Source organism: Silurus meridionalis, chromosome 28, assembly GCF_014805685.1.
Source record: "Silurus meridionalis isolate SWU-2019-XX chromosome 28, ASM1480568v1, whole genome shotgun sequence".
In the NCBI taxonomy this organism is placed as follows: Eukaryota; Metazoa; Chordata; class Actinopteri; order Siluriformes; family Siluridae; genus Silurus; species Silurus meridionalis.
Window position 1 is genome coordinate 9639954 of NC_060911.1, and position 14240 is coordinate 9654193.

The window sequence follows — 14240 nt, forward strand, 5'->3', positions numbered from 1 at the left end:
TACAATAATTACCATTTTTAACAGTGAAAGGATGCTCAGGAGGAGGATGTTAAACTGGTTTTGCTAAAAGTCTAAGCAGTGATTGACTGAGACACTAATTCTGTGCCTTATGCCATTTACTAATATTTGACTTGGAATATTGTTCCTGAAAAGAAATGAGCATTAACTCTAGCCATTAATGAAAAGTTTAGTATTTGAGATAAAAAAAAAAAGATAAACAAAAACATTCAATGGTGCAGCTTTTCATCAGTTTATTTGAAACCAAGTAATGAACTTGTAAATATTAGTTGCTACAGTCAATTCTAACACAATACAGCATCAATAGTTTTCAATAAATACATACTTCAAAGGACCTGGATACCCACTGCAGTAAATAAATATACACAGAGTGCCGTGCACAATGTAGAAGAACAAAAACAGAATTTCTCTAAAGTGCACAAGTTTATAGAAGTCAAAAATAAATAATAATGTTCTAATTTATTGCTTGTTATATGCAAATTACAGTACGTGACTATACAATCATTGTCACATAGAGTTGTTGAGTAGCATGCTAAAGTAAACACTGATAGACCGGTATTAAAACTTGTCAAACCACACTGTAGTTATTCTTTGTTCTCCAGAAAGCAGTTTCGTCTGTGTGTTATTTCCTTCATGTTTAATTAAGACTAAAACCTAATTTTAAATACAAGATCAACAATATTAAATATTCAGCATTTTTTAAAGCTTTTTTGAAAAGATCTTCATTCATCTTCAATCTTCATTTTTCAATAAACACTTTTTTGTGATTTTCTTTTATGCTTGATCAATAGATAACTTTTTTGTATATACATTCATGTGCAAGTATATGGCCTAAAGGTAACATAGATTCAGAAAGATACGCATATAACCACAGTGTCTTTGTCATTTCAGCTTGTCAGGTTTTTCACATGACAAATAGAATTTCTTCATGCTTGAGACTTTGACTTCAGGATAGATTCAAATACAAAGAATCATTTAGAAAATGCCTGTGACAAGCTCACCACTGAGTGATTCCAAAATTAATTAAAGCTATGAGTACTGACCAAACACTATCCTTGCACATTTATACTGGCTGGCTTGTGCAAATTCATATAATGCTTTCTTTATTGTGCTTTTTTTTATAATGCACATTAATACAAATAAATAGCTTGGCATATTTTATTAAAGGAACTAGAATGTCAAACCTAATAAAGGTTATTATTCTAAATGGAGGAGGTGGTGTAGGATTAGCTGGATCGTACAAAAAGAAGTGACACAGCCACCATGAAGAACGACATGAACACATTGATCTTGCTGGTGATCTCGCTTGATGATATTGCTGTTGGAAAAAAAATGAATGACTTGTTAGGTATACAAAAATCAATGGTGCAGAATTTTTCATTTTTAACTGCAAATTAAAGTTTTTTTTTCTTTAAAACCTTTGACAAGGAGCATGATGACATATTATTTGGATAGTATACCATGATGCAGCGATTTATATTTGGAGCAATAACATCCTGGGCATGCCCAGAACATTTTATTAATCAATATACCACAGTGCTGTTAAAATTCACCATTCTGATTGGTCAGAAGGTGTCATTACAAATGCTACAACATTAGTGATTACAGGATCTACATGTATTGCAAACACATATTATAATATATATTATAATTATGTGTAATTTTAAATGGTATGACATTTAACATCATTGATATCATTGATTTACTGTATAAATTGCAAATTGTAGTCTCTGGCTAAAATGGGTGTTGCATAACAGGGGGAAAAAAACACTTGCTATCATTAGAAAATAATCAAAATTCCAACACCTGATGATATATATATATATATATATATATATATATATATATATATATATATATATATATATATATTTGTATACTTACTCGTGTAATTCACAATGATTTCGTCGGTGAAAATTTTGAATGGAAGGCTGTTATTTCTTGCTGCCCTAAGCATAGTGTTCCCGATATTCGTGATGTTGGGAACTCCAGCGCTTTTGGCAAAAGTCAGGTCCATGAAGTTCAGAATCGTATCCGAACTTCCTTTAAGACCTCCATTGCTAGATGACCAAACAAAAATATAAAAAAAATTTGTTTAAAACAACATTTGGTTTTAAATGTGAAAATGATCCAAAATGCAATCCTAGTATAAATACCTGAAGTTTGACATGATTAAGGTGCTGAATGAAGAATAGAAGTCAGCAATGAAAAAAGGGTTAAGCTGCAAGAGAGTAAACAGGGTGTTAAAAAATGGACAACTAATAGATAACATTATGATGGTAATTACAAACAAAAAGTTAGAACAGTATCAGTACATTTCATAAAAATACAAACACATGTACAAAGTGCCAAATTGCTCAAAATTACAAATAGGTTTTCATTAGAATCTGATCAGATACAAATTTATTTTTATATTAATTTATTGCACAAATTAATATAGGATAGGAACAAGAGGATCACAGAAAATACGACTCTAGTGAGTGCTTGTGGAATGAGTTTGTGATGATTTGCAGAAAACTATAATAAAGGTCAAAACCACTTGTCATCACCATTAACAAATGTATGTAGTTGAGGCTGCTCACAAATAAATAATAACAGATTTCCACACAAAAATGGTAATGCAAAATAAGTTGTAAAATGTTTTTTTTTTCTTTTTTACATAATGCCAAGTTCTATTAAAAAAATAAAATTTGTCCACATTTTCTTTATATTCCTACAGATGTCTCCACATTTACTTGCATGTCATATTTGTGTAAATTCTATAAAAAGTATGTATATTTTATGCTTATATTTGTGAAAGGGAGCGAATCTGTTTAATGTTTGTATACAAAGTAATAATATAAACCAACATGTGCTGATACTTACTCCTGTTTTAATCATGACCGATCTGTTTGTGAATAAAACTGAATTCAGATTTGATAGATCTGTTGCAAAAGTCCCATTTGTTCGGAATGTAACAGGAATAGTGTAAGGCACATCTGGAAAGAAATATACAGGCATTAATGCAAATATCTATAAAGGGCAAACATAGGTTACTAATACAGTGTGGTATTTGTATGGCAAAATTATCCTGGTTATACTCACTAGTTACAGTGATTGCGGTAGGATCAAATTGAACAGCGAAATTGCTAGTTACTGCTGCAGTTTTCAGAGTTTGCACTATATCATCACTGGTTGGGATGGGAATTGTGGATGTGTCGTTGAATACCAGCTGGACATCTGCTTCCGTATTTTCACCTGAACGTCTGACTTGAGCTCTGGGGAAAGCATTTCTTTATTAGTATCAACTTCTTTTAGGTTTTGAGCAGTATTTGTTTAAATGTGCTAATTTCTGCAACTCTGAATTTGGTTTAGGGTTGAAATGAGATGAATATTACAGGACATTTAGCAACACATGATTTTAAACAATTTCTACCAAATCCAAAGGACTTGAAACAAATTAATCCATAAATACAAACATTAGTTATCATCTACAGTGTATAAAATGTGATATGTGATATTTCTAAAATTAAGTGAATGTCACTGAGCTTTACCTGAAGGCTAGCACAATTGCCTGGATGAACCGATTGCCATATTGTAGTCTGTAAATTTGATACATCTGCAAAAACAAAGATTTTACTATTAGACATTTTTATTATTGTTTTCCATATAATACATTTCTATAAATTTGATCATAGTTGGGAAATGTTTAATGTTCTGTACTGAATAATTTAAAATATTGCAGTGGACTGTCTCACACTTACCGCTTGCTCCACACTGGCAGCCAAAGTTTTGAATTGAATACTCTGAGGATTAGAAAGCTCTACTGTAAAAACAACCACAAGACCAACACTCATCTCGACAGAAGGTGGTGGACGAGGTGCTACAGTTGTTGTTGCTGCTGTTGTTGTTGTGGTGGTGGTAGTGGTGGTAGTGGTTGTGGTAGTGGTAGTTGTTGTAGCAGCTATTGCTGTAGTTGCTTTTGTGGTTGTTGGTATAGGAGTTGTAGTTGTAGTAGTTGCTGTTGTGGTGGCTGTAGTAGGTACTGTTGTGGTTGTAGTAGTTGCTGCTGTGGTGGCTGTAGTAGGTACTGTTGTGCTTGTAGTAGTTGCTGCTGTGGTAGCTGTAGTAGGTACTGTTGTGGTTGTAGTAGTTGCTGCTGTGGTGGCTGTAGTAGGTGCTGTTGTAGGGGTTGTAGTTGTAGTTCCTGTGGTGGCTGAAGAAGGTGTTGTTGTGGTTGTTGTAGTTGTAGCAGCTGCTCCTGTGGTGGATGTAGTAGGTGCTGTTGAAGGGGTTGTAGTTGTAGTATTTGTTCCTGTGGTGGCTAAAATAGGTGCTGTTGTGGTTGTTGTAGTTGTAGTAGCTGCTCCTGTGGTGGATGTAGTAGGTGCTGTTGAAGGGGTTGTAGTTGAAGTTGTTGCTCCTGTGGTGGCTGAAATCGGTACTGTTGTGGTTGTTGTAGTAGCAGCTGCTCCTGTGGTGGATGTAGTAGGTGCTGTTGAAGGGGTTGTAGTTGAAGTTGTTGCTCCTGTGGTGGCTGAAATCGGTACTGTTGTGGTTGTTGTAGTTGTAGCAGCTGCTCCTGTGGTGGTTGTAGTAGGTGCTGTTGAAGGGGTTGTAGTTGAAGTAGTTGCTCCTGTGGTGGCTGAAATTGGTACTGTTGTGGTTGTTGTAGTTGTTGCAGCTGCTCCTGTGGTGGTTGTAGTAGGTGCTGTTGAAGGGGTTGTAGTTGTAGTAGTTGCTCCTGTGGTGGCTGAAATTGGTACTGTTGTGGTTGTTGTAGTTGTAGCAGCTGCTCCTGTGGTGGTTGTAGTAGGTGCTGTTGAAGGGTTGTAGTTGAAGTTGTTGCTCCTGTGGTGGCTGAAATTGGTACTGTTGTGGTTGTTGTAGTTGTAGTAGCTTCTCCTGTGGTGGATGTAGTAGGTGCTGCTGAAGGGGTTGTAGATGTAGCATTTGTTCCCGTGGTGGCTGAAATAGGTGCTGTTGTGGTTGTTGTAGTTGTAGTTGTTACTCCTGTGGTGGCTGAAATAGGTGCTGTTGAGGTTGTTGTAGTTGTAGTACTTGCTCCTGTGGTGGCTGCAATAGGTGCTGTTGTGGTTGGTGTAGTTGTAGTGGGTGCTGTAGTAGTAGTGAATATTTCTGTTACTGTAATTAAAATAAAAGAAAGAATTAGCATTCATCTAAAGAAGAAGGTGTATAAACTGTTTGCCATATGCTGAATGGCACTTGTAGGTATGATCTATACTCACCAAAAACGCCTGTCATGAGAAAACTTGTATTAGGTGCTGTTTTTATTGTTTCAATGATTTGACTGTCACTTGGACTCCCATTTGAATGTGTGTAGTATAAACTCATATCTGTGATGGTTGATCCTGGTCTGTGCAGACAAACACATTTATTCAGAACATTTATCAGAAACTCATGGAAAAGAAAATAAAGAAAATAGATAAGTAAGATACCTGAAACGTATCACTGTTAGGTGACTGAAGCTGCTGGATTCATTCTTTAAGACTGGTTCAAGCTGTGAAGCAATTAATGCCAAAGCATTACAGCAAAACTTTAAAGGAGCTGTTTATATTCTATATCACATCTCTAAACACAATAATTTTAGAACTTATTCAGAATGTATTGTAAATATTTGTTTTTCCCTAGGTGATTGGTAATGCATATTTATCTATCTACAAGTTTAAATTTTATCAACAAAGATTACATTTTCAAAGCATCAAACAACCGTGTTAACATGCTGCATTATAGTACACTAAACACATTTTCATAGGTCACATTTGTATGTACACAGTTGTATACAGTACACCAAAAAATATCTTTCTGTGTAATATCTTGAACCTTCATTTTAAAAAGCTATTTCAATATTTCACTTAAATGTTTAATATGTGCAGATAAACCTCATGTAGATTTTTATAAATAAGACAAACCTCTGATTGAACAAGCTGCGCTCGAGCAATAAAGGCAGGTGAAGATGTGTCTAATAGGGCAGTATTAAATGTTTCATTAGTGGTAAAGCTAATATTCCTTATGTCAGTTGCACCTACTGTTGTAGTTACACCTGTAAAAACAGAAGTGTGAAAAGTATTCAAGTAAATAGAAATGTTGTATTTATCATGTTGGGAATGTTTTAAAATATCATATTATTTGAAACATAATGATTGAATGCTAACTTTAATGATTCCAGTGTAATACCTGTAGTTTTCTGTGTGATGTCTGTAGTCGATCCTAAAGTAACACCTGTTGATGTTAGTACTGCAATAGTTGTATTTGATCCTGAAGGAGAAGTTGATGGTGGCTCTGATGTACTATTTGTTGACGTTTGTGGTGTGATAGATGTAGTTAATACTGAAGGAGAAGTAGTTGGTGGCTCTGATGTACCATTTGTTGATGTTTGTGGTGTGATAAATGTAGTTGATTCTGAGGGAGAAGTTGATGGCGACTCTGATGTACCATTTGTTGATGTTTGTGGTGTGATAGAAGTAGTTGATTCTGAAGGAGAAGTTGATGGTGACTCTGATGTACCATTTGTTGATGTTTGTGGTGTGATAGAAGTAGTTGATTCTGAAGGAGAAGTTGATGGTGACTCTGATGTACCATTTGTTGTTGTTTGTAGTGTGATAGTTGTATTTGATTCGGAAGGAGAAGTTGATGGTGACTCTGATGTACCATTTGTTGATGTTAGTGGTGTGATAGATGTAGTTAAAACTAAAGGAGATGATGGTGGCTCTGATGTACTATTTGTTGATGTTAGTGGTGTGATAGATATAGTTAATACTGAAGGAGAAGTTGATGGTGACTCTGATGTACCATTTGTTGTTTGTAGTGTTACAGTTGTATTTGATTCTGAAGGAGAGGTTAATGGTGGCTCTGATGTGACACCTGTTGATGTTTGCAGTGTAGTAGCTGTAGTTGATTCTGAGGGAAAAGTTGATGATGACTCTGATGTACTATTTGTTGATGTTTGAGGTGTGATAGTTGTATTTGATTCTAAAGGAGAAGTTGTTGGTGACTCCGATGTACTATTTGTTGATGTTAGTGGTGTGATAGATGTAGTTGATCCTGAAGGAGAGGTTGATGGTGACTCTGATGTACTATTTGTTGATGGTTGAGGTGTGATAGTTGTAGCTAATTCTACAGGAGAAGTTGTTGGTGACTCTGATGTACTATTTGTTGATGGTTGAGGTGTGATAGTTGTAGTTGATTCTGAAGGAGAAGTTGATGGTGGCTCTGATGTACCATTTGTTGTTTGTAGTGGTATAGTTGTATTTGATTCTGAAGGAGAAGTTGATGGTGGCTCTGATGTACTATTTGTTGATGTTAGTGGTGTGATAGATGTAGTTGATCCTGAAGGAGAAGTTGATGGTGGCTCTGATGTACCATTTGTTGTTTGTAGTGGTATAGTTGTATTTGATTCTGAAGGAGAAGTTGATGGTGGCTCTGATGTACTATTTGTTGATGTTAGTGGTGTGATAGATGTAGTTGATCCTGAAGGAGAAGTTGATGGTGGCTCTGATGTACCATTTGTTGTTTGTAGTGGTATAGTTGTATTTGATTCTGAAGGAGAAGTTGATGGTGGCTCTGATGTACTATTTGTTGATGTTAGTGGTGTGATAGATGTAGTTGATCCTGAAGGAGAGGTTGATGGTGACTCTGATGTACCATTTGTTGTTTGTAGTGGTATAGTTGTATTTGATTCTGAAGGAGAAGTTGATGGTGGCTCTGATGTACTATTTGTTGATGTTAGTGGTGTGATAGATGTAGTTGATCCTGAGGGAGAGGTTGATGGTGACTCTGATGTACTATTTGTTGATGTTTGAGGTGTGATAGTTGTAGCTGATTCTGAAGGAGAAGTTGATGGTGGCTCTGATGTGACACCTGTTGATGTTTGCAGTGTAGTAGCTGTAGTTGATTCTGAGGGAGAAGTTGATGGGGGTTCTGATGTAACATTTGTTGATGTTTGCGTTGTACTAGCTGTAGTTGATTCTGAAGAAGAAGTAGTTGGTGGGTCTGATGTAACATCTGTTGATGTTTGCTGTGTTGTAGCTGTAGTTGATTCTGAAGGAAAAGTGGATGGGTGTTCTGATGTAACATCTGTTGATGTTTGTGGTGTGATAGTGGAAGTTGTTTCTGAAAGAGAAGTTGATGGTGGTTCTGATGTTACATCTGTTGATGTTTGTGGTCTATTAGTGGTAGTTGATTCTGAAGGAGAAATTGATGGTGGTTTTGATGTAACATCAGTTGATGTTTGCAGTGTGCTAGCTGTAGTTGATTCTGAAGGAGAAGTTGATGGTGGTTCTGATGTAACATCTGTTGATGTTTGTGGTGTGCTTGCTGTAGTTGATTCTGAAAGAGAAGTTGATGGTGGTTCTGTTGTAACATCTGTTGATGTTTGTGGTGTGCTTGCTGTAGTTGAATCTGAAGGAGAAGTTGATGGTAGTTCTGATTTAACAGCTGTTGATGTTTGTGGTGTGCTTGCTGTAGTTGATTCTGAAGAAGTTGTTGATGGTGGTTCTGAAGTAACATCTGTTGATGTTTGCAGCATATTAGTGGTAGTTGATTCTGAAAAAGATGTTGATGGTGGTTCTGTAACATCTGATGATGTTTGTGGTGTGATAGTTGTAGTTTCCATTGTGATACCTGAAATAGAATAGACTTTGTGATGTGATGATATACTGTTGATAATAATTGTATTTTCAGCAGCTGCTCTAACTACCATAATATATAATATTCATATTCAAATATGAAACAATGCGTGACAAGATATATATGTGAGATTGTGTGTTTATGAGAGAGAGCCAGACATACAGTCATGTAAAAATTTAAGTACACCCTCTTTGACTTTTATTGTAATACCTATCAGGACAATAAAAAATGATAAAATCATCTGAAACATTTCAGGTCTCAACATTCAGTAAATTCAGCTTCAGATGAACAATAAGGCATAGTACACTGTGTCATTATTTATTTTTTTTTATTATTAAAGTCAAAATGGAAAAACAGTGTAAGTATACCTTTACTGTCTTTATAGCATTTAAGAGGCTAAGTAAGCCACTTGCTGCTAATCAAATGCTGTGGCAGAGCTGTGCATAAACAAAAAAAAAACTAAAACCTCAACGAACTAAGCAACATTGTAAAGAAGATTGAGCTTCAAGATGAACATGATTACTTCAAGTTATTACTGGTAAAAGGGAGGGGGATCTAAATGTGTGCTTTCAAGTTTTTATTTTTTGTAAGAATAAATAATGACAGTGTGATATCTGAGGTTATATTAACTTAGAATAGACCAGATGAGTTTATAATGTCCTGATACATAACACTATAGGATTTATGGAGGTAGTTTTTTTCTCACAATACTGCATATGTGCATGTTTTTCACACAACAAAACAATATATGAAAGTTACAACATTTTTGTGATACCTGTAGTTGATCCAGATGTGTTTAGTGTTGTCATTGCAGATGTTCCAGCAGAAGAACCTGGTGAAGTTGCAGATGTGACAACTGTGGATTCTGAGGTTTCAGTAAAACTAGTTGAGGTTCCCATTGTTGTTTCTGCAGTTGTTTCAGCAGAAGAAATTGGTGATGTTGCAGAAGTGACAGCTGTGGATTCTGATGTTTCAGTAAGACTAGTTGGGGTTCCCAGTGTTGTTTCTGCAGTTGTTTCTGAAGAAGAACTTGTTAATGCTGAAGATGTCACAGCTGTGGATTCTGATGTTGTTTCTGCAGTTGTTTCAGCAGAAGAACTTGGTGATGCTGAAGATGTGACAGCTGTGGATTCTGATGTTTCAGTAAAACTAGTTGAGGTTCCCAGTGTTGTTTCTGGAGTTGTTTCTGCAGAAGAACTTGGTGATGCTGAAGATGTGACAGCTGTGGATTCTGAGGTTTCAGTATGACTAGTTGAGGTTCCCAGTGTTGTTTCTGCAGTTGTTTCTGCAGAAGAACTTGATGGTAAAGATGTGCCAGCTGTGGATTCTGATGTTTCAGTAAGACCAGTTGAGGTTCCCAGTGTTGTTTCTGCAGTTGTTTCTGCAGAAGAACTTGATGGTGAAGATGTGCCAGCTGTGGAGTCTGATGTTTCAGTAAGACTAGTTGAGGTTCCCAGTGTTGTTTCTGGAGTTGTTTCTGCAGAGGAACTTGGTGATGCTGAAGATGTGACAGCTGTGGATTCTGAGGTTTCAGTATGACTAGTTGAGGTTCCCAGTGTTGTTTCTGCAGTTGTTTCTGCAGAAGAACTTAATGGTGAAGATGTGCCAGCTGTGGATTCTGATGTTTCAGTAAGACCAGTTGAGGTTCCCAGTGTTGTTTCCGCAGTTGTTTCTGCAGAAGAACTTGGTGATGCTGAAGATGTGACAGCTGTGGATTCTGAGGTTTCAGTAAAACTAGTTGAGGTTCCCAGTGTTGTTTCTGCAGAAGAACTTGATGCTGAGGATGTGCCAGCTGTGGATTCTGATGTTTCAGTAAGACTAGTTGAGGTTCCCAGTGTTGTTTCTGCAGTTGTTTCTGCAGAAGAACTTGGTGATGCTGAGGATGTGACAGCTGTGGATTCTGATGTTTCAGTAAGACCAGTTGATGTTCCCAGTGTTGTTTCTGCAGTTGTTTCTGCAGAAGAACTTGGTGATGCTGAAGATGTGACAGCTGTGGATTCTGAGGTTTCAGTATGACTAGTTGAGGTTCCCAGTGTTGTTTCTGCAGTTGTTTCTGCAGAAGAACTTGATGGTGAAGATGTGCCAGCTGTGGATTCTGATGTTTCAGTAAGACCAGTTGAGGTTCCCAGTGTTGTTTCTGCAGTTGTTTCTGCAGAAGAACTTGGTGATGCTGAAGATGTGACAGCTGTAGATTCTGAGGTTTCAGTAAAACTAGTTGAGGTTCCCAGTGTTGTTTCTGCAGAAGAACTTGATGCTGAGGATGTGCCAGCTGTGGATTCAGATGTTTCAGTAAGACTAGTTGAGGTTCCCAGTGTTGTTTCTGCAGTTGTTTCCGCAGAAGAACTTGATGGTGAAGATGTGCCAGCTGTGGATTCTGATGTTTCAGTAAGACCAGTTGAGGTTCCCAGTGTTGTTTCTGCAGTTGTTTCTGCAGAAGAACTTGGTGATGCTGAAGTTGTGACAGCTGTGGATTCTGAGGTTTCAGTATGACTAGTTGAGGTTCCCAGTGTTGTTTCTGCAGTTGTTTCTGCAGAAGAACTTGATGGTGAAGATGTGCCAGCTGTGGATTCTGATGTTTCAGTAAGACTAGTTGAGGTTCCCATTGTTGTTTCTGGAGTTGTTTCTGCAGAAGAACTTGGTGATGCTGAAGATGTGACAGCTGTGGATTCTGATGTTTCAGTAAGACTAGTTGAGGTTCCCATTGTTGTTTCTGGAGTTGTTTCTGCAGAAGAACCTGGTGATGCTGAAGATGTTACAGCTGTGGATTCTGAGGTTTCAGTTTGACTAGTTGAGGTTCCCAGTGTTGTTTCTGCAGTTGTTTCTGCAGAAGAACTTGATGATGCTGAAGACGTGACAACTGTGGATTCTGATGTTTCAGTAAGACTAGTTGAGGTTCCCATTGTTGTTTCTGGAGTCGTTTCTGCAGAAGAACCTGGTAATGCTGAAAATGTGACAGCTGTGGATTCTGAGTTTTCAGTAAGACTAGTTGAGGTTCCCAGTGTTGTTTCTGCAGTTGTTTCAGCAGAAGAACTTGGTGATGCTGAAGATGTGTCAGCTGTGGATTCTGATGTTTCAGTAAAACTAGTTGAGGTTCTTAGAGTTGTTTCTGCAGTTGTTTCTGCAGAAGAACTTGATATTGAAGATGTGCCAGCTGTGGATGCTGATGTTTCAGTAAGACCAGTTGAGGTTCCCAATGTTGTTTCTGTAGTTGTTTCTGCAGAAGAACTTGTTGATGCTGAAGATGTGTCAGCTGTGGATTCTGATGTTTCAGTGAGACTTGTTGAGGTTTCCAATGTTGTTTCTGCAGAAGAACTTGGTGATGAAGATGTGCCAGCTGTGGATTCTGATTTTTCAGTCTGACTAGTTGAGGTTCCAAGTGTTGTTTCTGGAGTTGTTTCTGCAGAAGAACTTAGTGATGTTGAAGATGTGACAGCTGTGGATTCTGGTGTTTCAGTAAGACCAGTTGAGGTTGTTTCTGCAGTGGTTTCAGCAGAAGAACTTGCTGATGCTGAGGATATGACAGCTGTGGGATCTGATGATTCAGTAAGACTAGTTGAGGTTCCCAGTGTTGTTTCTGCAGAAGAACTTGGTGATGCTGAAGACATGACAGTTGTAGATTCTAATGTTTCAATAACACTAGTTGAGGTTCCCAGTGTTGTTTCTGCAGTTGTTTCAGCAGAAGAACTTGGTGATGCTGAAGATGTGACATCTGTGGATTCAGATGTTTCAGTAAAACTAGTTGAGGTTCCCAGTGTTGTTTCTGCAGTTGTTTCAGCAGAAGAACTTGGTGATGCTGAAGATGTGACATCTGTGGATTCTGATGTTTCAGTAAGACCAGTTGATGTTCCCAGTGTGCTTTCTGTAATTATTTCATTTGTTGATGCTGTTGCATCTGATGATTGTGCAAATGAGATTTGCAGAATGATACCTATAGTGGAGGAGCTTTTATTATTATTATTATTAATATTATTATTATCATTATTATTATTATTATTATTATTATTATTATTATTATTATTAACATTAATAATAATACTATTATTAATATTATTATTACACTTGTTCAACATCTGAAATATTAAATTATGGGTTAAAAAAATGATGAAATGATAAAGTGGAAAAACACTAGCGAAACAAACTTACTCAGTATAAAAACGGTCACTTCTTTTCTCTTCATCCTGTTTGTTTTCCAATAATACCCTTAAATGATATTGCATAAATGATTATACATTTACTAGGAACCACAAGACTTTTAAAAAAAGTATTGTGATTTCATGTCATTAAATCATGTTTCATTGCATTACATTACATTGTGTTCTTATTTTGCATTTATACACTGGTAAGTAATCTCGAGGTCTGATCCAAATTTTTCAATACCAGTGTTTTTCACCCAGTGTTTCCTGAAAGCTAATGTGCCCTTTTTTTCAACATTTAAACCAGTCTGGGAAGTTTTTCACACAAAGTTATCTACAATCTTTTGAAATGCTGATTACTAACAGTGGTTGAAATTTGAATGCACATTATACATTCTGATTTAAATTACCACATACAATAACTACCTCTCTCTCTCCCCTTTCTGTGTGTATATATATATATATATATATATATATATATATATATATATATATATATATATATATATTTATTTATTTATATATAAAGTTTTGTTTGCACTAAAATGTAGCATATTTACTAGATTCTTAAAGATATAGTGCACTAAAATAGTAATTGATTTTACAGCCTTGTGACTAACATATGGAAGCTTTTGTTAAAATATAAAGTAGTTTTATATATATATATATATATATATATATATATATATATATATATATATATATATATATATATATATATATATATATATATATATATATATATATATATATATATATATATATATACACTAGTATATACAGCTTTTGACTAACATTATTTGGAATTATGTGAATATATATGTGTGTGTGTGTGTGTGTGTGTGTATGTGTGTGTGTGAATATATATATATATATATATATATATATATATATATATATATATATATATATATACATAATGATTTATGAATAATAAAACAAGAGCAAAAAAGAATGCAAAATTTTAATGCATGAGAAAAATTCTCTTAAAGTTAGTCTACTGCTAATAATTCTCCATGAAACATAATTATAATTATAGGTAGAAATATAAATATTACTTTTATCTGTAAATGTAAAATAAGGATGTTTAACTCACCCAGTTGATCTGTAATCTTTCTTCGATTCAGAGTTTTATAAAATATAATCCTTAGTCTCAGGTCAGTGTCATAGTCCCAATACTCAGGCTACTAAATGAGAGCTTGGTTTTATAGTCTGTGTAGCGACAATGAATAACCCGTTTTTCTCACTGATGCTGATTGGAAGATGATACCTGGCATAAGTCTTCACCTCGTCATTCCTAATGGTACTTAGAGGTTTTGTCTTGGTTGAAAGTCGCATTTCAGGCAGCATTCCACTGTTGTCTATTTAAGAACAGGAAGCAAACGCAATAGTTTCCTAGCTTAAAAATGTGTCCCAAGACTTACAATGAAATTTAAAACACACAATATTTAAATTATAAAT

The 14240-nt window shown here is 35.8% G+C and overlaps 1 protein-coding gene across 1 annotated transcript; it reads right to left on the minus strand.

Moving 5' to 3' along the window:
• Positions 1-234: 234 nt before the first annotated feature.
• si:dkey-162h11.3 (mucin-2) lies at positions 235-13967 on the minus strand. Its single transcript, XM_046843035.1, is given in 15 exon segments — positions 235-1336; positions 1903-2078; positions 2175-2239; positions 2884-2996; positions 3103-3275; positions 3552-3616; positions 3762-4826; positions 4829-5142; positions 5247-5374; positions 5457-5518; positions 5931-6061; positions 6196-8640; positions 9422-12574; positions 12790-12846; positions 13876-13967. Coding segments are annotated over 14 exon segments (8016 nt in total). The 5' UTR covers positions 12824-12846; positions 13876-13967; the 3' UTR covers positions 235-1244.
• Positions 13968-14240: the final 273 nt, after the last annotated feature.